We start from the raw sequence: 21063 nt of genomic DNA, 5'->3' as shown, positions 1-21063 counted from the left end.
AGAGAAAAGGCCCAAGACGGAGCGTGGCTGCCTTGAGTAACTGGGGCCAAGCCACGATGATCCATCGAGCCCTACAGTGGTACCTACCGCATTAGGCAAGTATCGGTGCGGATGCCTTAACTCAGCCGCGTGGCTCAGGCAATCGAGCTCTCTTCTTCGGGACTAGTTCCATTCTAAGGGCAGCCTGCCCGCCTTGCCGTTTCGGGAAATGCCGCGGTCTTGACGTCATGAACAACATTATCAGTTACTGATTTGAAGCAGAATGAATAAGTACTACATAATATGGTACATTTTCTAACCAGCGTTTTATTTTTAAAAAGGTGAATTGAGTTATTAAGACATTTTCAAGACAAAATCAGCAACACTAATCTGACTCCTCCTTCAGATGGAGAGTAGTACCACTAATACTAGTACTACTAATATATATATGCTGCTACCATGCATCAAATGTGATGATGATGTCCCGCTATAACATTCACGATGAGGGTAGTAGTGCTTTGAAACTGAAGAGCAAAATCACTGCAACAAGCCCCAATAAAGAACTAGCCACTTTATCCATCTACTAAAAGCCTACTTTAGCATTGAATGATAGTACAATGTTATCCTTCACTGCCAGCGCGGAGGGCTCTCCTTAGCATCACAAAGGCGGTGGGGCTGAACTGCCGGTCATGTTGTCGGATGACCTCAGTGCCCAACAGTCGCCTTGTCTTCTGGACTCGTCAGAACAACCTCGCCCTACGCTTTGGAGCCAATTTTGCTCATCGAATTCAGAAACCCTGTTACTAGTTGTCATTGGAATCAGACAATCTCCCCGAAACTTGTGATTGTATATCAATAATACTCGCTGCCTGATCCTGCTCGCCTGTCGCACGAGACCATCCTTCCCCTCATATAGGTGGCGGCAGCTCACTTGCCTGACGCCGAGCTCAAGAATATCCCTACTACACCAGTACCTCCTTCCTACCTGCATCTTCTGTTCCCCAGAAACGTCGCAATGTGTATCGCGCTATTATCCACCGCACATCCTTCCTATCCCTTGATCATCATCAACAACAGGGATGTACGCGACAATGATTCAAACCACATGCTCGGATCCGTCCAAAACTAACGGCGTCTAGGAATACATACGTCGACCGACATCTCCCGCTGGCTGGTGGCCTTCACCAGAGTCCAATATCTTAGGTGGCCGTGATCTAGCGCGAGAGCCACATGGCACATGGATGGGGGTGACCAGAGAAGGCAAAGTGGCAGTATTGACCAACTACCGCGAAAATACATCAGAACAAGCCATTGGGGCGAAGAGTCGGGGAGCCATTGTATGTAGCTGGCTTGCTGCGCCTTCTGACGAGAAGCGGTCAACCCGGGAATATGTGCAGGATATGGTTGCGAGTCCCACCGCCAGGAATGTCGGTGGGTTCAGCCTGCTCTGTGGATACATCAATGAGCCCCTGGCAATCGTCTCCAATCGCTCATCCACCATGGACCAAATTGCATGGGTCGCCACGAAATCGGGCCAGACGTTGGGCCTCAGTAACACAGTCTTCGAGGATCGCTCATGGCCTAAGATCCTTGACGGCGAAAGACTAATGAATGAAGCCATTGCTACGCACGTGCAGGCTGGGGAGGACGAAGATGCTCTTATTACCCGATTCCTTGATATGCTGAGCACCAATACACTCCCGAAGCTCTCAGAAAATGCCACTGCGGAGGATTACCTTCCGTATTTTCGGAAGAGCATCTTCATTCCGGTCCTGGGTGCTCACGAGAAACCCCCCAAGCCGGCAGACACAGTATCTCCTGTGTGTGTTCATAGCACGCATGCGAATGGTGCTGCGGGCGGGGAGCACCATGCAATGGATCTGTCATTCCTGCATGGGCCGTATGGAACTCAACAACAAACGGTAGTCCTGGTAAGTGACGATGGACGTGTGCGGTATTTCGAACGCACACTATATGACAATGATGCAAACGCGATCCCGATCGGCCAGGGTGATCGATCATTCGAATTTCATGTCGGCCAACACAGCAACAAAGCCGACAGAATCTCATGAGTCGCCGATGGCATGTCCTGGGGTGCTCCGAACAGTATCCATAGCAATCTAATTCTCCGCTCACGGCCTTCCAATCGGCCTCGGTGGTTGTGGCTATGTAAATATTTATAACGGCGTGCAATATAAAAAAGCCCTAAAATAGTAAACCAAGGTCAATAGCTCCGGGGAAGTCGATTGCGATATGGAGTGAATAAATAGTAAGCCTCCTAGAAGCCCGTAGAAGCCGGCCATTGCCACAATCAATACTTAGCCGGCCGAAAAGTGACATGCCATGTTTGCTTCTAGAGTTATTCCGGGTGGAATAACATCGGGGAATCCTGAAGTCCTGGCAGATTAGGAGGCCATATTAATGGCTTGAGGGGATTATTGTACTATTGATTTTTTTTTAGCCAGCCTCGGGATTAATTTCAGCACGTGTTTCTCAGGAGTCGCTGTCACCTCCGTGTCCTGAACAACCTCTCCCGCTCACTCCCCTCGCAATAATGCCCTCATTATTGCCCCCAATTTGTAAGACTGCATCGTCCACAGCAGCCAGATGGCATTTCGCTAGAAGAAAGCATGAGATGTTCAATTACTCGACTGAGGACGGCATGATTTCCACCGACGGTCCGAGTGGGTCTCCCAAATTCTTGTCTCACCGTTGGATACAGACGGGTCGGCCAGAAATTACCACTGAAGAAACCAGCCTGTAGGACAGGAGGCCACAAAAGTGATCAATCAATCTGCAAGCCGATATGAATGCTAATAGACTAACGGTTCTCTTTGTCTTCGGGCCTATTGACCAGTTCTGTGCTCCCACCGGCCCGGAAGAAATTTAATTAACCGTGGAATCACTCCACCAACGAACAGGAAGCTTAGGCTGCTAACTCGTTTCATCTTAATCAGATCTCCTGCGCGATGCCATGGTATGGCCCCACGCCTTCCAGGCAGGCAATTTTCGCCCGGAGAAATGAAGGATGACTGACACGGGGCCAGTGCATCCCCTCCGATGTGGTCGCAACAATGCGGGCATGGCTGTTTCCATTAGGTGGCTAAGCCTTGAGGTGTAACAACGGTCTACGCGCTCTCTCCACCACACCCCAGCGTTCTACAAAGGAGTTCGGGGATATGCCGTGGTGACTACCGACACTTGAGCATACTGCCTGAAAACCACATTTTTCCAGCAGCTAAAAAGCTGCTTTCGTCGTGCTTTTTCCTGTTTTCCGCCCGTGGCGTATCCAGATATTAAGGGTCGCTCAGGGACCGGCGCTAGCCCAGCGCCGGCCCAGTGCCCTTATTTCGGAGGAGTCGGGCGAGATGTTCTCGACTTCAGGGAGTCCACCCTAGTGGATGGATCCCCTGGCGGGCCACAAGGTAACTGTCTCAGAGAAAGCACCTAAGGCGTTTGCTGAGATTAAGCTGTGGGACCAGAGAAATGATAGGGAATTATGGGATGGTTGCTTTTGCCCGAGTGATCGATTATAAGTATGGGGAGTCCGAACCGTTCGTTCGTTCTACTTGGCACATCACAATCAAGACTGGCTCTTGACATTCATTACTTGTCTTCTATCTTGTGTTTTCACTCCTTCTTTCTTACCTTTAGTCATTCATTCCTTTTGATCGACCAGTTCGACATACATTCTTTTCAAAATGAGAATCAGCAACTTGATCGTTGCGGCCTCTGCCGCCACCATGGTGTCCGCTCTCCCCAGCCGCCAGATGAAGAAGCGTGACTCTGGCTTCAAGTGTATGTGATGTTTATCTGAACTTCGATGCACTATTCTAATTGATGTAGGGGTTGGTACTAGCGAATCCGGCGCTGAATTCGGCTCTGCCCTCCCCGGTACCCTGGGAACCGACTACACCTGGCCCGAGACCTCCAAGATTCAGGTCCTGAGAAACAAGGGCATGAACATCTTCCGTATCCCCTTCCTCATGGAGCGTTTGACCCCCGATGGCTTGACCGGCTCTTTCGCTTCGACCTACCTCTCTGACCTGAAGTCGGTATGTTGTCGCTCATGCCCTTGATATCATTGTCGTTATAACACTAACCGGTTACACAGACCGTCGAATTCGTTACCAACAGCGGTGCCTACGCTGTCCTTGACCCCCACAACTACGGACGTTTGTAAGTAGATACAGTTTGCTGAGGATGAATGGCATATGATGGCTAACAACTTGCAGTGATGGAAGCATCATCGAGTCCACCTCCGACTTCAAGACCTGGTGGACGAACGTCGCTACTGAATTCGCCGACAACGACAAGGTCATCTTCGATACCAGTGAGTAGACCTTCTATACCAGTTATACAAGGAGATATCTAACAGAAATAGACAACGAGTACCATGACATGGAGCAGTCCCTGGTTCTGAACCTCAACCAGGCTGCTATCAACGGTATCCGTGCCGCTGGTGCCACCACTCAGTACGTCTTCGTCGAGGGTAACGCCTACACTGGTGCCTGGGACTGGACTACCTACAACGATGACCTGTCTGGCCTGACCGACAGTGAGGACAAGATCATCTACGAGATGCACCAGTACCTTGACTCCGACAGCTCCGGTACTTCGGAGACCTGTGTCAGCTCCACGATCGGCAAGGAGCGCATCGAGAAGGCCACCGAGTGGCTGAAGACCAACAACAAGCAGGGTATCATCGGTGAATTCGCTGGTGGTGTCAACTCCGTGTGTGAGGAGGCTGTCGAGGGCATGCTCGCGTACATGTCCGAGAACTCCGACGTCTGGGTCGGTGCTTCCTGGTGGTCTGCCGGTCCCTGGTGGGGAACCTACATGTACTCTCTGGAGCCCACCGATGGCACCGCCTACTCCACCTACCTGCCCATCCTCGAGAAGTACTTCCCCAGCGGTGATGCTTCCTCCTCCAGCTCTGCCTCTGCCTCCGTTGCCGCTGCTACCTCCGCTGTTTCCACCACCACCACTGCCGCTTTTGAGCAGACCACCACCCCCGCCACCCAGGTTGAGATTGCCTCTTCCTCTTCTTCCTCTTCGGCCGTCGCCGCCAGCCAGACTACCCTCAGCAAGGTCAAGTCCAAGTCCAAGTCCCCTTGCAAGCTGTCCAGCGCCACCTCCAGCGCCGTCTCTAGCGCCGCCGCTGCCACTACTCCTGCTGCCGTTGCTACCACCCCTGTTGTCGTTGCCACCACCCCTGCCGCCGCTCCTACTTCTTCCAGCGTCGCTTTCGCCACCACTTCCGTTTACGTTCCCACCACCACTGCCGCTGTCCCCAGCCAGGTTAGCTCCAGCGCTGCTGCTAGCAGCAGCGGTGTCGTCGGTGTCAGCGACCCCCAGGGTCCCTCGGCCACCAACTCTGCTGGTGAGGTGAACCAGTACTACCAGTGCGGTGGTATCAACTGGACCGGCCCTACCGTCTGTGCTAGCCCCTACACCTGCAAGGTCCAGAACGACTACTACTACCAGTGCGTTGCTGAGTAAATGCACTCACTCCGGACGGATACGTATCTGAAAGAGTGAGAATGGGAAGAGGGAAGGAGGACGAGGAGGTGATATAGAGGGTCCAGGATGAAGTTGTTCACGTTCTTGTATATAACTTTATAAACACTATAAATCAAAAGCGACCCGAGGTCCCGTCTACTTTCACAGCAAATGTCCCATCTACGGCATTACTAGGTATACCTCATTCTCACACCTCATAATATTTGGTATTATAGAATTGAATGCGTAAGCACTATTACTCTGAAGTAAATAGTCCGTTACGGACCACTCGTCCCGCCCGGGAGAGAAAGAGACAGAGCGGGGACCGTTGAAACACCGACCGAAGCTGAAACGCAAGATCCACCGCCAGCCCACACCCTCAACGGCGGCAAATACGGCACATTGTGTGGCCCATCGTTCATTCATGACATGACTGGGATAGTTGTGATACGTACGAAGTAGGAGTACGTTTCAAGGAAGTTTCCGAATCCAAGAGTAATCGAAGGAGGCTAGGAGGTTTAGAAACAATACCCTGGGCTGATAATGGTGTTGACTGGGCCTGTGAACGGATGGTTAAGTATTTAGGGTAAGTAGTTTGTTTATCCGGTAGCGCGGGGAGGGACTCGGTCATTACTGTTTGTGAAAGAAGACAAGGTGATATACTTAGTAGTCTAGGCAGTGGTAATTGAAGGGGGTAGAAGTATAAATTCTAGTGAATAAATAGTGAGCTTCCTGCGATATTGAAATTATCAGACAGCAAGATCATGTCAAAAGCGAGATTTACCTATTCGCTGGTTAGTTGTCTTTTAGTATTGGTCCTGACGAGGTAGATGTCACCTGACTCGGGGGATACTGTTTGTTCTTTTCCTTACTTTCCCCTTCCTACTTCCGACTATGACCTGCTTTTGCTACCACTATGCAAGTACTATCAGTGAGCAGCATGGTTGAGATACTCGCCAATGCTTATTGAGCTGAATGAATTTCTCTCGTTGGCACAATTACGGAGCCGTCAGTTCAGCTAAGATGGCAAAGCCTGCTGTTCGCAAAATACCTCCCAAATAGCCACTACCGACAGAGGAAGTTGGCCTTGGGGACAGTGCATCTTCGTATGTGGCACCACCATCATGGCCTGCATCTTTCGGAGTAGGATGCCTTTTCCAGCAGGCGGTAGTAACTTAGAGAGTTTGTCCAGCCAAGCGAGCACCAGCATATCTCTCAGTTCATTGGAAAGACGAAGTATCCTGCTTGCAGTGTTAAGGAAAAAATGGAGGCGCTGAAAAGGGATTGTCTGCCTCACCCCGCATCTCCGCACTGTCCTGCACTTCTTCAATTCCCTCAAGGGTCTTTGATTGGCGGGTCATTACTCCCCGCACCTCTTGTTATGTCGCTTGCAGTATGACTTCTTGGGATTGAAGCGTTTATATCACTCTGAGGGATAATGTACTCGTGCTCATGTACCCTTGCAGAGTGGCAGAGCAACCCAGTTGTGAGTAAGTGGTCATGAAATAAGAATGATGGACCTGCTGCGCACACTTATCACGCTAAAGACGGCTCGCTTGGGCTTTTCATCGGTACGCTGGTGGTTATATTGATCGAAACCTCGGAGATACCGCAAGAAGTGCATAGAAGATGGTTTCTCTGCATGACGCCTCAGCTTGGAGGGGCCCATAAATGCTGATAGTCTGAACTATCCTATCATTCATCGCGAGCTAGCTAGTCTGTAACCGAGCGTCGATAGCCACCGCAATACGCATTTAGGTACAGCCATGAAGACCGTTGATGGCTGCGAGGTGGGGCTACCTCGACTTGCAATTCTTGATCGGTGAGTATTAAAGTCAATGGCCCTTCCTGTGAGGAGAGCGAGTAAATGTACTCTTGGTTGACTCCTTCTCACCGAATTGATGTTGTCGCTTTTGCATATACGCCCAATATGATTCTGTCTTACCCCTCCGGCTTTACTACCCTTGCTGGGCTGGCATTGCTCGCTCAACTTGCTTCTGCCTCTGAATTACCTCTCCCCATTCTGAAAGACTTCGATGATACTGGCGTTCTTGGTGGGCTCTACAGACCCAATACTACGAGTCCACGCTCGCGCATTGGTATCTATGTCATGCATGCGGAGCAGAACTACACCTCCTTTGTCGGCTGCACAGAGCTTCGGGAGCGTGGGTTTACAGTGTTTTGCGCCAACAACGAAGCCAGCAAATCCGGTTATATGTCAGACATAGATTTTGAGGATATGATGCTCCAAGCCAACACGGGCTTGGCCTGGTTGCGCAACCAGACTGATATCGACAAGGTGGTTATTCTCGGCCACAGCGGTGGCGGTGCAATAATGGCCCAATATCAGAACGTCGCAGAGAATGGCGTGTCCGCGTGCAATGGCCCAGAGAAGATCTCTCCTTGTTCCAATGCTCTGGCTGGCCTTGAGCCTGCTGACGGCCTAATGCTGCTGGATGCCAACTACGGTATCTCCACCATGGGCCCGCTGAGTCTGAACCCGGCTATCGAATATGAAATAAGGCCGTGTCCTGGAACATGCCCATCACCGTCTTAAGGAAATCAAGAAAGGCACGGGATGTTTGGTGATGACGAGCCCCTCACCATCCCTGCGGCTCTTTATCTTGCTACCAAAAACCTCTATATTTCTCAAGATGTTCGAACTCTGCATCACACTACCTATCCTTGGACTTTGCTTGAAAAGAACGGTACGACCGAGCAGATTGTTCAATCGGTGCGTGTCCCCTCCGGCTGGGTCGATGTCTCCCACTCCTGGGAACAGGCTGCTCTCAAAACCACCGTCCGGCGGTACCTCTCCACCCTGGCCATCCGAGCCAACGAGAACTTCGACATTTTGGCAGATAACTTCGAGGACATAGAGTATGTTTCCACCCAGATGGCACCTGCGGCATCGATCAAGGGTGTCAGCGTCCCGCTCTTGACCGTGGGAATGACCGGACACTACGAGTACTTGAACGCTGAAAAGATCCACCTCAATGCTGTAAGGAGCAACGATACCTCGATCGCGTTTGTTCAAGGCGCTCAGCATGGCATTTACCCCTGCACCGAGTGTGAGTCGTACCCTGGGAGAATTTGAAGACACCGTCAAAACATGCTTCAACTATGTTGCGGGTTGGCTTTCCGAGCGGGGTCGCTTCCCGTGAGCCTTTCGCACTTTGCAGGACAAACAGTAGCCTGTATATCTGTGAAACCATCTATGAACCCCGACTTTACTATGCCCCGGCTTGTGTATGCGGTTTGCGAGTTTCAACAACGGTGATGTTGCCATGTCAATACCAGAATAGGGCTTCTTTCACGCACAATGTGCGCTCCTGTAGATGTGAACACAAGTCCGGAGCCGCAATATATTGTTTTTGACGTATGTTATATCTTTTCACGAAGATACCCATGCCTCTCTCTTTAAATCAAGTAATGATCTTGCTCGAAGCTGTTGGTGGAAGACTCACAAGCTGACTCAGCGATGTCAGGTGTCGGATCTTCGGACGTTCGCGAACAGCCGCCTCCCCGAGGTTACTTTGGCGTCGCATCAACTCTCCAACCCATAGGCTGATTGTCGAGTCGCTCCCTAGGCTTTAATCTGCCACACTCCATCTCTGGAATACAGTCGGGGAATAACCGACTAAACTCTGACCCCCCTTGCAGCGCGCAGAAGACAAGCGTATCTATGGAATCCGCACGCCGCTACAACGTCGAACGGTCCTGTCTGCGCTGCCACCAACGCAAGGTCCGCTGCGATAAGAGCTCTCCATGTGGGGCTTGTATACGAGCAAATGTGCTCTGTCAATACCCCGGCCCCAATCGCGTCAAGCGTCGGCCTCCAAAAGTACACAATTCTGATGTCATCGCCCGACTGGAATCACTTGAGCGCTCCATCGCGGCTCTAGCTGGAAACCGGTCGTTGCCTCACCTTCAGCACGAAGTGACAGACGGACGGGCCGTTTCTGCACCAGGTGCGGGGTCCCCATCTAGCAATGAATCGTCCCCGACGGGCACAACTGCGGCGGCGGAGCCATCGCACGACGGCCTTCTAGTTGAGGACGGCCGGTATATCAATGAACAACTCTTGTCCCGAGTCTTGGAAGATGAGAAAGAGCTTCAGTCTGCCATTGGGACGCCGAAAAGCGACACCAGCAGCTCCAGACGACCACTCACGCTCAGAGCGGAAGGTCTACTTGTCAGTCGCTCTGTGGAGGAAGGACATCTCTATGCACTGCATCCATGTCAGTGGCAATCGACACAGCTCTGGCAAACTTTTTTGAATCGCATCGACCCGATAATCAAGATACTTCATGTTCCGTCGACTCAGCCACGGGTATTCGCAGCGATTAACCAGCCGGCAGCCGCGCCTGCTGATCTACATGCTTTGCTTTTTGCCATCTTCTTCGCAGCCACGACTAGTGTGCTTGCCGAGGATCCAGCACATGAACAGAGGCAATCAGAAGTCAAGCGATACCAGCAAGGGCTAGAACTTGCTCTCTATCAGTCGAATTTTCTGGATGCTCCCACCCTAACATCGCTGCAGGCGATGAGTATTTACCAGGTAAGAATCAGATGGCTAGTTTCTCTATGTGGGATATAGCTCATGACACTGTACGATTAGATGTGCCTGCGCTATTACAATAGCGGACGATCTGGATGGACGATGCGAGGGTTGGTCATCCGGGCAGCACAATCCATTGGCCTTCACCGTGACGGGAGACACTTCAAGCTGACTCCGCTGGAATGTGAGCTGCGCCGCCGACTCTGGTGGCACATTTGTACAGCTGATAGCCGCGCGGTCGAGGATCATGGAGTCGGTGTCAATAGCAGCGAGGAGGTCTGCGACACCGCATTTCCTGCGAATATCGATGATCAGGACCTTTCTGCTACGGCGACGGTGCCCCCGGATTCCAAGGACTGCTGGACAGAGATGACAGCATCTCTGATCACAACAGTGGTGAACGAAAAGCGCCTGGAATTGCATCGCACACTGACAACGAAAGTCACTGGAAAGGATCCTGCTGAGATAGTGCGGGAAGCAAAAGAGCACGTATACAATACCTATACAAAACACGGCGATCCCAATATCCCGATCCAGCGACACGGCATGCTGCTGGGGCAGGTTCTAGTGTTAAAAATGGAAATGTACGTGAACCAGAAAGCTCTCCAGACAAATAGCACCTCAATACCGGTCGCAGAGCGCCGTGAGTTGCAAACCAAAACCCTGGACATCTCCTGCCAAGCCCTCGAACGCACCAATGAGTTGTTTACCGACGCGCTTCTCCGTGGATATCGTTGGCTCTCTTCTACATTCATGCCTTACTTTCTCCTCACGTACATATTGTGGCACCTTTGTGTGTATCCACTGGGGGTGCACGTTGAACGCGCATGGCGAGCAGTCAACTTGGTCTTTGACCTCACTGAGAAGGACCCGTTGTGGCCTAATCCGGGGCCAAAGTGGGCAATAATTACTCGCTTGCGTGACAAGGCGTTGTATATTCGACAGATGCAGGTCGCTGTGGAGCAGACCGGCTCAGTCGATGAGACCCAACCGACAGGTACCAGCCAAGTGGAGGCGCCAATGGTAGAGTCGTTCTTCGACTTTGTTAATTGGGATATTGGCGTCCTTGGGTTCCCGGACTGGACTGGCTTAATGCAGAGTGTCGACATAACGGGCTTCGAGCATTTGATGGACACTCAGATTTGACTTCGTGCTTGGCAAGGCCGAACCAGCCAAGAGAATTTACACATTAATTATATTACAGAAGAAACCAAACACATGAGCAGAGAATATCAGAACATTGCCAAGAGTGAAACACTCAGAACTTCGCCTTGAGCACCAAGCCTGTTTGACGAATACGGGTCATCAAGACACACACGGTTCCTGCCAACAGAAAGATGCCCGAATAGATTTTCATGCCCGTGTACGACCCATCATCGCGCTGCAGAATCGCGCCTGCGATAGGGTTGGTCGTCAAGGCGCCAATCGACGCGAACAGGAAAAGCACGCCAGTCCAGTAACCCATCTCCCGGAGCGGGGCAATCTTTGCCACCAGGGCAGCGGACAAAGAGAAATACGCGCCAGAAGTGACACCAAAGAGGACTGCGAAGACAATGTTTCCGGGGTTATTAGTCGCAGGGATCCAGAGCGCGAGGACCAGGATACCCGTCAGTGAACAGACCACGACAAAGATGTTGTATGGCCCGACTTTATCGGAGAATGCGCCAGCTCCCATTCGACCGAAGAGACTACAACCCATTAGCATAATTATCATCTTCGGAGCATAGTCGACCACTCACCTTCCAGCATTCAATATCGGGACCAGATATTGCGCCAAATTCGTACTCATCCCATCCGCAATAGCCGACGTCTCCATGTAATTGATAGGAATGAACACGCCGAAAGTCAACAGGACAAACCCAGAAACAAGAAACAACATCTTCACCTCCTTATACGGCCGCATAAAGGCCTCCTTATCCATCTGCTGTTTCATTGGCGGGATCCTCGACCTCACAGTAAGGCAAGTGACGACAAGCAACCCCAGAATCAGAAAAGCAGCGATGCGCATCGCCCACCCGAAGCCAACACGAGTGATGAGCCGGTCTACCATGATAGGGAAGATCACACCGCCGGCACTTGACCCAGAAGCGATGATTCCATACGCCGCGCCGCGTTTCTTGTTAAACCAGCTGGGAATGGAGCTCATCGATGGCTGGAAAATAGCACACAGCCCCATAGCACTACAGACACCCTGCGAAAGCAAGACCTGGTAATACTCCGTAGAAATGGAAGTCATCATGAGGCCAAAGACATGGAGAAAGGAGCCTGCGATGATGACCACGCGAGCACCGAGTCTATCGCTCAGCGTGCCGACGATGGGGCCCTATAAAGTGTCAGACCAGTCTCAGATGTTCATTTTGTGCCGAAAAGAGAGAAGAGACAAACCATGAAAAACATGAAAAACACCTCCAACGAAGGAATCCACGCGATCGTACTCGTCGAGTACCCGTTGAGCAGCGTCGTCTCATAATAAGTCTGGAACGTTCCGATACCTGTACTTATTAGCATGTACGTAGCAACAAGCCAGATTCTTATCTCATTTCCTGCAAGATAAACCAACACAGAAAGGGGAAAAGGGATAAACATACTATTAATCCACCCAAAAGTACAAAAATACGCACACCACGCCCCCAACACCACCGACCACGCCGCAAATCCCCCATCAGGCGGGGGATCAGCCGTTCCCCACGGCGATTGCGCTGGAGGTTGAGTTGGCGCTTGCTTTTCTGTGTCAGGTGCTAGATCTGACTCTTGTAGGGTATTCTGAGAATTCCTATCATCTTTCTCGTATTCATCACCGGGATGAGCGTTTATAGCTGCTTCATGGGAAGGAGCCATTATGTCTGAATGTCGTCTTTCCCCGTCGATTTTCAGCGCCGGCGAGAAGACTTTTAGAGATGATTATGAGTCGAAGAAAAGAAAGTAACTCGTTCTTTATTAAACACCACCCAAGTAAGAAACCATCCTATCTTTAAGTAAAATACACAATAAATAGGGCTAAGCTGAGCCGAGCTGACTGACGCTCCGCGCGGCTCGGACGTTCACGAACGACCGTCTCCGCGGGCTTTATCGGTCTCGCGCTCGGAGGGGACGATCGGATCCGATGATTAGGGGGTGATATGTCTTTCCACCTTTCTTCATGGGAGTGAGATTGGTTGGCCTTGTGCAATGAGACTAAGATACTATCTGTATAGGGTATATTGTTTGTCGATCACTGGGAAATAAGCTGACTTGGGTGGAAGGTATGTGTTGTGTGGGTGGGGGCGGAGAGTACAAGTAGTGAGGATGTGGGAAGTGCTCTGTAGTAGGTATAGGGCTGGATGTCGAATACTTCACATTCGTGGCTAGAGAGCTTTCCCTCGTTATCGGTGCTAGTGTAGTCACTGGAGATTGACTGGTCGCTTCTGGAGTCATTCGCTGCTGGGGTTTGGTGTCGGCCTTGTCGGTTTTGTCGGTTTTGTCGGTTTGTCGGTTCTATCGGTCTCGTTGTCAGCCATGGTGCCAGCACCGTGGAGCCAGCTCGTCGCCGGCCGGTGAAGTGCGAAAGGGTTCATTCGAGACGAAGGGTAGTAGAGGCGAGGTGAGAAGAGGTGTGTATAGAGCTTTATCAAGTGAAGAAGGTTCAGTTGATGGAAGAGGCGATGTCGGAGAATTATCGGCGATAATGATATGCTTTCGGGAGAATATTCCGCAATGTGACTTGTCGCTGCGGCTTTATGTGCATGCATCGGAGGCCATGTTGGAATGTTAATCTAACATCATCTAATTGTGTAGGATTATCCTATTGAATTGTCTTGCATTCCTGGCCTCCATCGGCTTCAATAACACCATCATTCGGATGCCTTCACCAGGATTTACTCTCTTGGGAGTGGGATCCATCTCACAAGAACACTAGTTGCTTAGTCTGCGACGCTTGGTTCTACTTAAGTCGCATGTCTCAGGCTCAAGGTAGGGAGCCGAAGGTGTTTGTAATTAGAATTATGGGAAGACCGGATTGGTCGCCAGATATAGCAGGGCAGGACCAATGTCGGCTGAGGGATCCCATTTCTTATAAGTGGCCTTGGATGAACTATATTAGATTATGAATGTGAGAGTCTGAGCTTTCGTAGGCACGCGATTCCATCCATGTTGTCATTGCCTCCCCGTTTCCTTTGCTGTCCACTGGTAGAAAAACATATAGGATGAAGAGTAGGGATAAGGGAGTTCTAGCCAGGAAGAAAAACAAAATATAACCGAAAAAACCGCCAATATGTGCTTCATGCTGCGGTAGATGTGCGACGCCTGCGACATGGAAGGAACTACTACCAGTACTGACTATAGTCATCCAAGTCCTGTTCAAGCGGTCAGATCAATGTTCCATTGCCATAGGGCCCCTTGCTTAGGCACTTCCTTCAAGCGAGCCTCCGAAGGTCCATTTACAGCGGAATGGCTACTTACCTCTGCAAGATCAGCAGGTTGTTTAAAGGCATCCTCGACGTATTATCCGGTTGCTACAAGCGAGACCTCAAAAGAAATCAAGAGCCTTGCTGCGGCATAATGGCCATTACTTTTCGCAAGCCTCACGGCTTCATCAAAATAGAACCGATGCTCTCCCACAATGAGTGCTCCTCGATCAAGCAGCAGGTGCAACATATCAATTCGACCGTGTTCGGCAGCGCCCATTAAAGCCGTGCGCCCGTCTTTCATTGCAGGTTTTGCATTGACATCCGCGCCGAGGTCAAGCAGTCTCTGAGCAATGCCTATGAATCCATGTATGGCCGCAATTTGTAAAGCGGTCGCACCATATTCCTCGGCAGCGGGACCATTAACATCTGCTCCGTGATGCAGGAGAAGATTGAATATCTCCATGTTTCCATTCTCAACAGCGAGTTGTAACGGCGTACGACTTCTGGGACCGTATCCCAAGTAATTGACATTGGCTCCTTTCAGCAGCATCTCACGAACGACCCACACCAATTGTGATTTGACGGCAGCTTGCAGAGGATTGAACCAACACTGCTCTGAATTCAGCCACATATCGTAACTTATATCAAAGTCAAGTTGCATCAACTCAGCCAGCCGGTCATGGTGGTTCGATAGTATTGTCCTGATCAAAGCACGGGACACAAGCTTTGGCTCCCACGGTATCCCAGCCGCGGCTGCCCACTCAAGAAGGAATGTGAAATGAGAGCGTTCGGCGTCCCAATCAACCGCCATTTCAAGTACGGATTTGATATCATCCTCCCACACTTGACTCCACCTGTTAAGCCTCGATCCAATTGCAAGTGGCCGAGGTGCTCCTGTAAAGTCCACGTTTGCCTCTCGAAGTAACTTTAACGCGGCCATTGAAGGTTTTCTCAACGCAGCTGCCACTGCTGTTGGGGCTCTCCCCGAAAAGCTTCTTAGTAGAACTGGTAGAAGTCCACTATCCCTCCTTATCGCATATGTGAGAGCATACTCTGTCACCGCAACACCATGCTCCAGAAGAGCCTGTATAAGTCTCATGTTATTTGTATCGGTGGCGGCCTCTAGAGGGGTCATCGAATGTAAGGTGGAGAAGGGATCCCGGGCGTCGTGCTCTTTATGGGCGCCGTTCTGGAGCAAAAAGTGTGCTAAGTCCTCATGTCCCGCTGATATAGCAGCTGCAAGAATCCGATGGCCGAACAAACAGAGCACGCCTGCTAAGACTCCTTTCTCTTTCATTAGGATGGCAGTCTGCAAATTCCCGATTTTCTTCATCTTAACTCCAACGTATCTAGAACCGGCATGTATCAACTTGTCGATCACCACATCATTTCCAACTTCGAGAGCGGCAGCAAGAACGCTACCTGGAGCAGCTTCGAAGCGATCATTCAATCGTGCGTTTGAGTTGATCAGAAGCTCAACGATAAGCACGTTATCTTCCTGAATTGCAGTCATGAGAGCTGATGGCGACTTTTGCGCATCACATCGCTCTCTGTTAACCTTGGCCCCATGCGTGATCAACATCTGGCAAAGACTAAGATTGCTCTTCCGAGCGGCATGCTCGAGTAAAGTAGTTTCTCCCTCATCAGCAGCTCTGACGTCAGCTCCTGACTCTAGTAAAATCTGAGCTATATCGGTTTCGCCGGTCATGGCTGCTAGAGTCAGTGGATACATATAGGGCGGCGAGGAAAGTCTGTTTGCGCCAATAGTAGAGTAAGTCAAAAGTCGGACAATATCAACACTCCTCATCATGACTGCAAGGCCTAGCAAGCAGATATCTATCCCTTCATGTCTAAGACTGTACGGTGGCGCAATAAATCCATTCAGCTTTGCACCTCTGTCAAGGAAATGTTTAACAATCCACGCATTTTTCGACTCCACCGCTGGAACAACGAGATCTGGATCATTGCGTCCAGCTGCAAGATGCTCCTCAAGGTATATGTCGATTATCTCCCCAACCAGATCAAGTGCCTGCGGATAAGAGTAACAGGTTCTCATCGCTGCACGGGCACACTCTCTTGTCACTTTTGCACCTTGCAGAAGTAGCGCCCGAACAACCGCCAAGTTTTCGCTTGAAATGGCAAAATACAGAGCAGTTTTACCCACCTCATTCGCAAGGCCATGTTCAATGTCAGCACCGTACTTGATCAGAAGATTGGTAAGGCGAATATTATCCTCCTGAGCGGCAAATTGCAAAGGAGTCAAGAAGCAGATGTCGGCCTCTTCTGTGAATACCTCAATCAACCCATCCGGATTCATGCCAGACCGGAGCATATTCTCAACAATCTCCAAGTCACCTATCCAAAGTGCACTTTCAAACACTTTCTCTGCGATAGATTCGGCGGTGGGCTCACGGGTTGATAGCAAAATTCTGAGATGATCCGGATCACCCCAGCCACTATCTTTGAGCAGCCTTAAAATCAATCTGGAATCACGTTGCTTTTGTTCTTCAAAGAGCAAATCTTCATCTGGGGGCATTAGGTTATTTGAGATGAGGTATAACACGACACTCAAATGATCTCTAAGCCCTGATTCTAAGGTACTCAGATTTGTTGACAATCCATCAAGTTGTCCTTGCTCCATTTCTGGCATGAAAATACTCAGAGCTGCTGATGTACGTGACGCACTGTAGATGTTCCCGAGATGCTTGAGTTTATTCCAGGGCACAATTGAGTTCAAGCGTCGCATTAGCTCAAAACTGGCGTCTTTGGTGACATTGCCTGAACGCGATGTGTCCACGAAGAGAGAGGAGGGCAAAGAGGGTGCTGGAGAAATATTATATTAGCAGTCAAGTTCGTGTGCGTGTCAAACACATCTCACCTTGTTCTGCTGGGGAATCAAGGAAGCTCATGAACCGCAGCCAGGGCAAAGAGTTGCTCCAAGAGAGGCACATGCCGATCATTTGCGGAGTTGTTACGAGATAGCCCTCGGGGGTCTTTGGAGAAGGGGCTAGATATTGGTCAATACCATGCTCAGATGGGATCAGATATTTAACTTACCATATTGCGATATGGTTGACACGAAGCCCTTTCCGTATTTTGCCTTGGCGATCTTCTTCGGATGGAGCTGAATTCCGTCTATAAAGACCTCACTCTCCTTTCCGTTTCGCTTCCGTTTGGCCACTCGTTTCAGGATCCATTCATCGTTTCTGGACTCGGAGTGTTTTCTAAATCCCCATTTGTTGAGTTGTCTAGTGTATGATGCCTTGCTGAATTTTTAGTCAGCTGTGATCTTGGGAAGCTCAATACAGCGTGCTTGCCTTTTCTTCCACGAGTGCTGGGTTTCCATATAGCTCATCACATCTTCCAGCTTTTGGTTCTCGTGAATATATAGTCGTTCGATCTCGCTCTTGTATATGTCCCATTTCTGGTTGGCCATGTTTATTGACACATTTACCAAGGTTGAGGGAAGGTTGATGATTAGGTCCCGCGGGGGCATGCAGGCTTTAAGAGCCAAAGTCGAAGGTCCCAAACTTTGCTTTTTCACAGCTTTCTCAGCCTTGTCGTGCGTCAGGCAACTTCATATCTAACCAACGCACAGGGCATGCCCGCAGGTGTGGCGCAGGAGTGTAGAAGATCTCATTGGCTGGTTCAAGGGTTCTCATGCATCTTGTGAGAGCTCTCATTGGCTGCTTCCGAATTTCTCACTCATGCTCTTCGATATGTCTTATTGGCCGGTTTCGAAGTTCTCACTCATATCTCTCGACAGGGGTCTGATAAGTCTCATTGGTTGCTTCCAAAGTCCTCATCCATCAAACTGTAGCCTTGATTGGTTGGTTCCCCAGTTCTCGTAGAGATCAACGCCAGAGCCCTGGAGATCAGCAGCAACTACGTACTCGGTACATTATTTCGTCGCACATCCTGGAGGCAGTTAGATGGCCTAAAACTGTATATACGCCAGCGAGTTAGGAGATGATACATTCAACGATGCGATTGAACACATCACCGCACTTTTATAGAGACTTCAATTGATGTGCTGATTTGTCCATTCCCAAATGTTCACTTTGATTGGATTTTTAAGCCCACCCATCAGTGCGCAGACGACGTTTGGGCTCACCATGTATCGAGAACATATAATAAATCTCACCTCCCAAGCCATGTATACATCTGACCGAAAGACACACACCGTTCCAATTTCTGACTCTTTTCTAGATTGCTCTTCCCCCTATCACTTTGAAACTTTCTCTTTCCGTGGTAGCTCTTTCACCATGCCATGGTCCACGACCAACACGGTACGAGACAATTATTACGCCTATTACCACGGGAACCCTCCCATTACTCTACTTGAGCGCCGGGAACAGCCATTCGTCAACATACCGCCGAATCTTCATAGGGACCTGAATGGAGTTCTGCTACCCGAATCCATATCAGCACAGCTGTTGCATAACTGTGTTGCACCACACTATCGTACAGCAAATGTCAGGGGAAACACCATCTTGGATGTCCCTTCTCCGGCAGCGGGTGCCTATAGCACACCGACTGGCAGGCAGTACTACATCTCAAATGCTGGTCTCAGCTACGTGCCAAACAACACGGCAGCTGCTCTTTGGCACACTGGCCAATCTTCTCCGCTGCCCCCGTCTACCCAACTACCCAAACAACCAATCCACTGGCAAAATATAGGCGATCGTGATTTTCAACGCCCAGTCATTAGGGATCGAAGTCAGGCTCCCGTTCGGATCACCAATGAACATGCCGGAATGCACCAGCAGTATGTCTCTTTGAAGTCTCTGGAGTCTCTTGCGAAAGCGATTGCTTTATATGACCTTTATGCTTACATATTCTCTTTATAGATGGCAGGAGCACCTCACAGACGATTTCATACGATACCGAAATGATGCTATTCATCATACTGGCTTGGTCCAGGCAGGATATTCGCCGAATAGGGGTCTCGAAAACATTCAGTTCGCCCCTGGTCCTCATTCCCGCGCTATCCCAGACTTCGATACGATGTCAGCCCCGAGAACCCAGTTAGAATCGCGTATGACAGAAGCGCGGCAATATCCAGCCCATGGAGGTTTAGATCAATTTGAGCTCGGCCATGAAGCTGCTACGCTAGGCAGTTTGTCACCTCCGCGTCCCACCTCACGGAGTGACTTCGAAATTGCTATCATCTGTGCTCTGACAGTCGAGCAAGACGCAGTCCATGCTCTCTTTGACCATTACTGGGATGACAATGGGCCCGCATATGGCAAACACCCCTGTGACCCTAACGCATATTCATGCGGTGCGATTGGCCGGCACAACGTCGTGCTCGTGCACATGCCTGGTATGGGAAAAGCAACAGCCGCGGCTGTTGCCGCTCACTGCCGAGTGAGCTTTCCAAACCTGAAACTGGCCCTCGTAGTAGGCGTCTGCGGAGCTCTTCCGTTCATGAATACTGACCAGGAGATTATACTGGGCGATGTGATCATCGGTGATGGCATCATCCAGTACGACTTTGGGAGACAGTACCCAGACCAGTTTGTCCGCAGGAACACCCTCCTCGACTCGCTTGGCAGACCTAGTCCTGAGATACGTGCACACCTGGCGAAATTGAAAAGTCGCCGCGGTCTTGCGTCACTTCATCATGCTATGTGTGCCCATCTTCGCTTTCTTCAAAGTCACCCTCAGTTCAATGGAGATTACCACTATCCGGGCGCTGGACAGGACGTGTTATATAAACCGGAGTCCAACATTGTTGTCTCGCGTCGGCGACTGGAACAACCCAGTCCCAAGCCTCATGTCCACTTTGGTGCCATTGCATCTGGCGATACACTGATGAGAAGTGGCATGCGTCGCGACAATATCGCAACAAAAGAGGGGATTATCGCATTTGAGATGGAGGGTGCAGGTATCTCCGACAACATACCACATGTGATTATCAAGGGTGTGAGCGACTATGCAGATTCGCATAAGACTAAGGCTTGGCAACCCTATGCTGCCGGCACTGCCGCTGCTTGTATGAAGGCCTTTTTAGAAAGTTGGGTTCCAACTGGGAGGCTGTGCTGACGAGACAAAAATACCGAAGGTGGAAGGATAATGATGTATTTTATCTCATTAGCCCCGTTAGATTTCATATTATTCTGGTTGGTGTATTGGGCATCGTGTATTATTTAATATAACAGCTTGATTTACACTCAAGTTCCAAGAGGTCGTCCCCCAAATTGGGCTGGTTTAGGGTCGCTCTCAGCAGAACTCTTAATTACGGGGTCGAGCACTCGGAGAGGTCGCTCTACTAAAGACGTGATAGTCACATATAAGTACTAGTTTTGTTTCTGACAGCCTAGTTTACGCATATAGGCCATAAGCCAGTCGCCAGTAGGTTATAGTTGGATAGGTGATCACTAGCCCATCCCGCATACACTATTGGAATTGTCTCTTTTCGCATTGTTCTCTTAGGGACAGCGCCCGTACCTTTAACTTCGTCTATTCCCCTACACCCGCTTCCCTTTCCCCTATGCCTTGGAATAAAGCGTGTTATTCAGTCTGGGAAATGGCGTTTCACTTATATCTTCGGAAGAGAGGATAAGAGAAGACCCCATGACGGTGTTGGCGGAAGTCACTAGTCCCAGATACCTGGGAGCAGGTCGTACAGAG

At 50.2% G+C, this 21063-nt stretch overlaps 8 protein-coding genes across 8 annotated transcripts; 5 read left to right on the top strand and 3 right to left on the bottom strand.

The window, feature by feature from the left end:
• Positions 1-870: 870 nt before the first annotated feature.
• BO79DRAFT_208028 (NRDE family protein) lies at positions 871-2200 on the top strand. Its single transcript, XM_025682300.1, has 2 exons — positions 871-1060; positions 1119-2200. Exons 1-2 carry the CDS (start codon positions 995-997, stop codon positions 2049-2051), a joined length of 999 nt encoding a protein of 332 aa, XP_025541975.1. The 5' UTR covers positions 871-994; the 3' UTR covers positions 2052-2200.
• A 1124-nt stretch (positions 2201-3324) lies between these two features.
• egl3 (putative extracellular endoglucanase/cellulase) lies at positions 3325-5631 on the top strand. The gene is made up of 5 exons (XM_025680792.1): positions 3325-3777; positions 3826-4034; positions 4094-4158; positions 4215-4312; positions 4364-5631. Exons 1-5 carry the CDS (start codon positions 3681-3683, stop codon positions 5479-5481), a joined length of 1587 nt encoding a protein of 528 aa, XP_025541974.1. The 5' UTR covers positions 3325-3680; the 3' UTR covers positions 5482-5631.
• A 1960-nt stretch (positions 5632-7591) lies between these two features.
• Positions 7592-8578, top strand: BO79DRAFT_280387 (alpha/beta hydrolase family protein; the record flags this gene model as incomplete). Its single annotated transcript, XM_025688056.1, has 3 exons — positions 7592-8007; positions 8053-8215; positions 8264-8578. 3 exons carry the CDS (start codon positions 7592-7594, stop codon positions 8576-8578), a joined length of 894 nt encoding a protein of 297 aa, XP_025541973.1.
• Positions 8579-8962: 384 nt separating this feature from the next.
• On the top strand, positions 8963-11188 carry BO79DRAFT_191016 (Zn(II)2Cys6 transcription factor; the record flags this gene model as incomplete). Its single annotated transcript, XM_025680791.1, has 3 exons — positions 8963-9022; positions 9152-10042; positions 10103-11188. 3 exons carry the CDS (start codon positions 8963-8965, stop codon positions 11186-11188), a joined length of 2037 nt encoding a protein of 678 aa, XP_025541972.1.
• A 112-nt stretch (positions 11189-11300) lies between these two features.
• Positions 11301-12960, bottom strand: BO79DRAFT_286053 (MCT family MFS transporter; the record flags this gene model as incomplete). The annotated part of the gene is made up of 4 exons (XM_025688425.1): positions 12631-12960; positions 12428-12534; positions 11782-12365; positions 11301-11730 (listed from the first exon to the last, which is right to left on the bottom strand). Exons 1-4 carry the CDS (start codon positions 12878-12880, stop codon positions 11301-11303), a joined length of 1371 nt encoding a protein of 456 aa, XP_025541971.1. The 5' UTR covers positions 12881-12960.
• Positions 12961-14146: 1186 nt separating this feature from the next.
• On the bottom strand, positions 14147-14566 carry BO79DRAFT_208026 (uncharacterized protein). Its single transcript, XM_025682299.1, has one exon. It carries the CDS (start codon positions 14330-14332, stop codon positions 14174-14176), a length of 159 nt encoding a protein of 52 aa, XP_025541970.1. The 5' UTR covers positions 14333-14566; the 3' UTR covers positions 14147-14173.
• Positions 14147-17911, bottom strand: BO79DRAFT_191010 (ankyrin). Its single transcript, XM_025680790.1, has 4 exons — positions 17745-17911; positions 17485-17693; positions 17306-17434; positions 14147-17250 (listed from the first exon to the last, which is right to left on the bottom strand). The coding sequence occupies exons 1-4, from the start codon at positions 17861-17863 to the stop codon at positions 14522-14524; spliced, it is 3186 nt and encodes a 1061-aa protein (XP_025541969.1). The 5' UTR covers positions 17864-17911; the 3' UTR covers positions 14147-14521.
• A 781-nt stretch (positions 17912-18692) lies between these two features.
• BO79DRAFT_280373 (5'-methylthioadenosine/S-adenosylhomocysteine nucleosidase family protein) lies at positions 18693-20475 on the top strand (the record flags this gene model as incomplete). Its single annotated transcript, XM_025688055.1, has 2 exons — positions 18693-19195; positions 19278-20475. 2 exons carry the CDS (start codon positions 18693-18695, stop codon positions 20473-20475), a joined length of 1701 nt encoding a protein of 566 aa, XP_025541968.1.
• Positions 20476-21063: the final 588 nt, after the last annotated feature.

Source organism: Aspergillus costaricaensis (assembly GCF_003184835.1).
Source record: "Aspergillus costaricaensis CBS 115574 unplaced genomic scaffold BO79scaffold_8, whole genome shotgun sequence".
Classification (NCBI taxonomy): Eukaryota; Fungi; Ascomycota; class Eurotiomycetes; order Eurotiales; family Aspergillaceae; genus Aspergillus; species Aspergillus costaricensis.
Note: the sequence above shows the minus strand (reverse complement) of the source record. Positions and strands in the feature narration are given on the sequence as shown.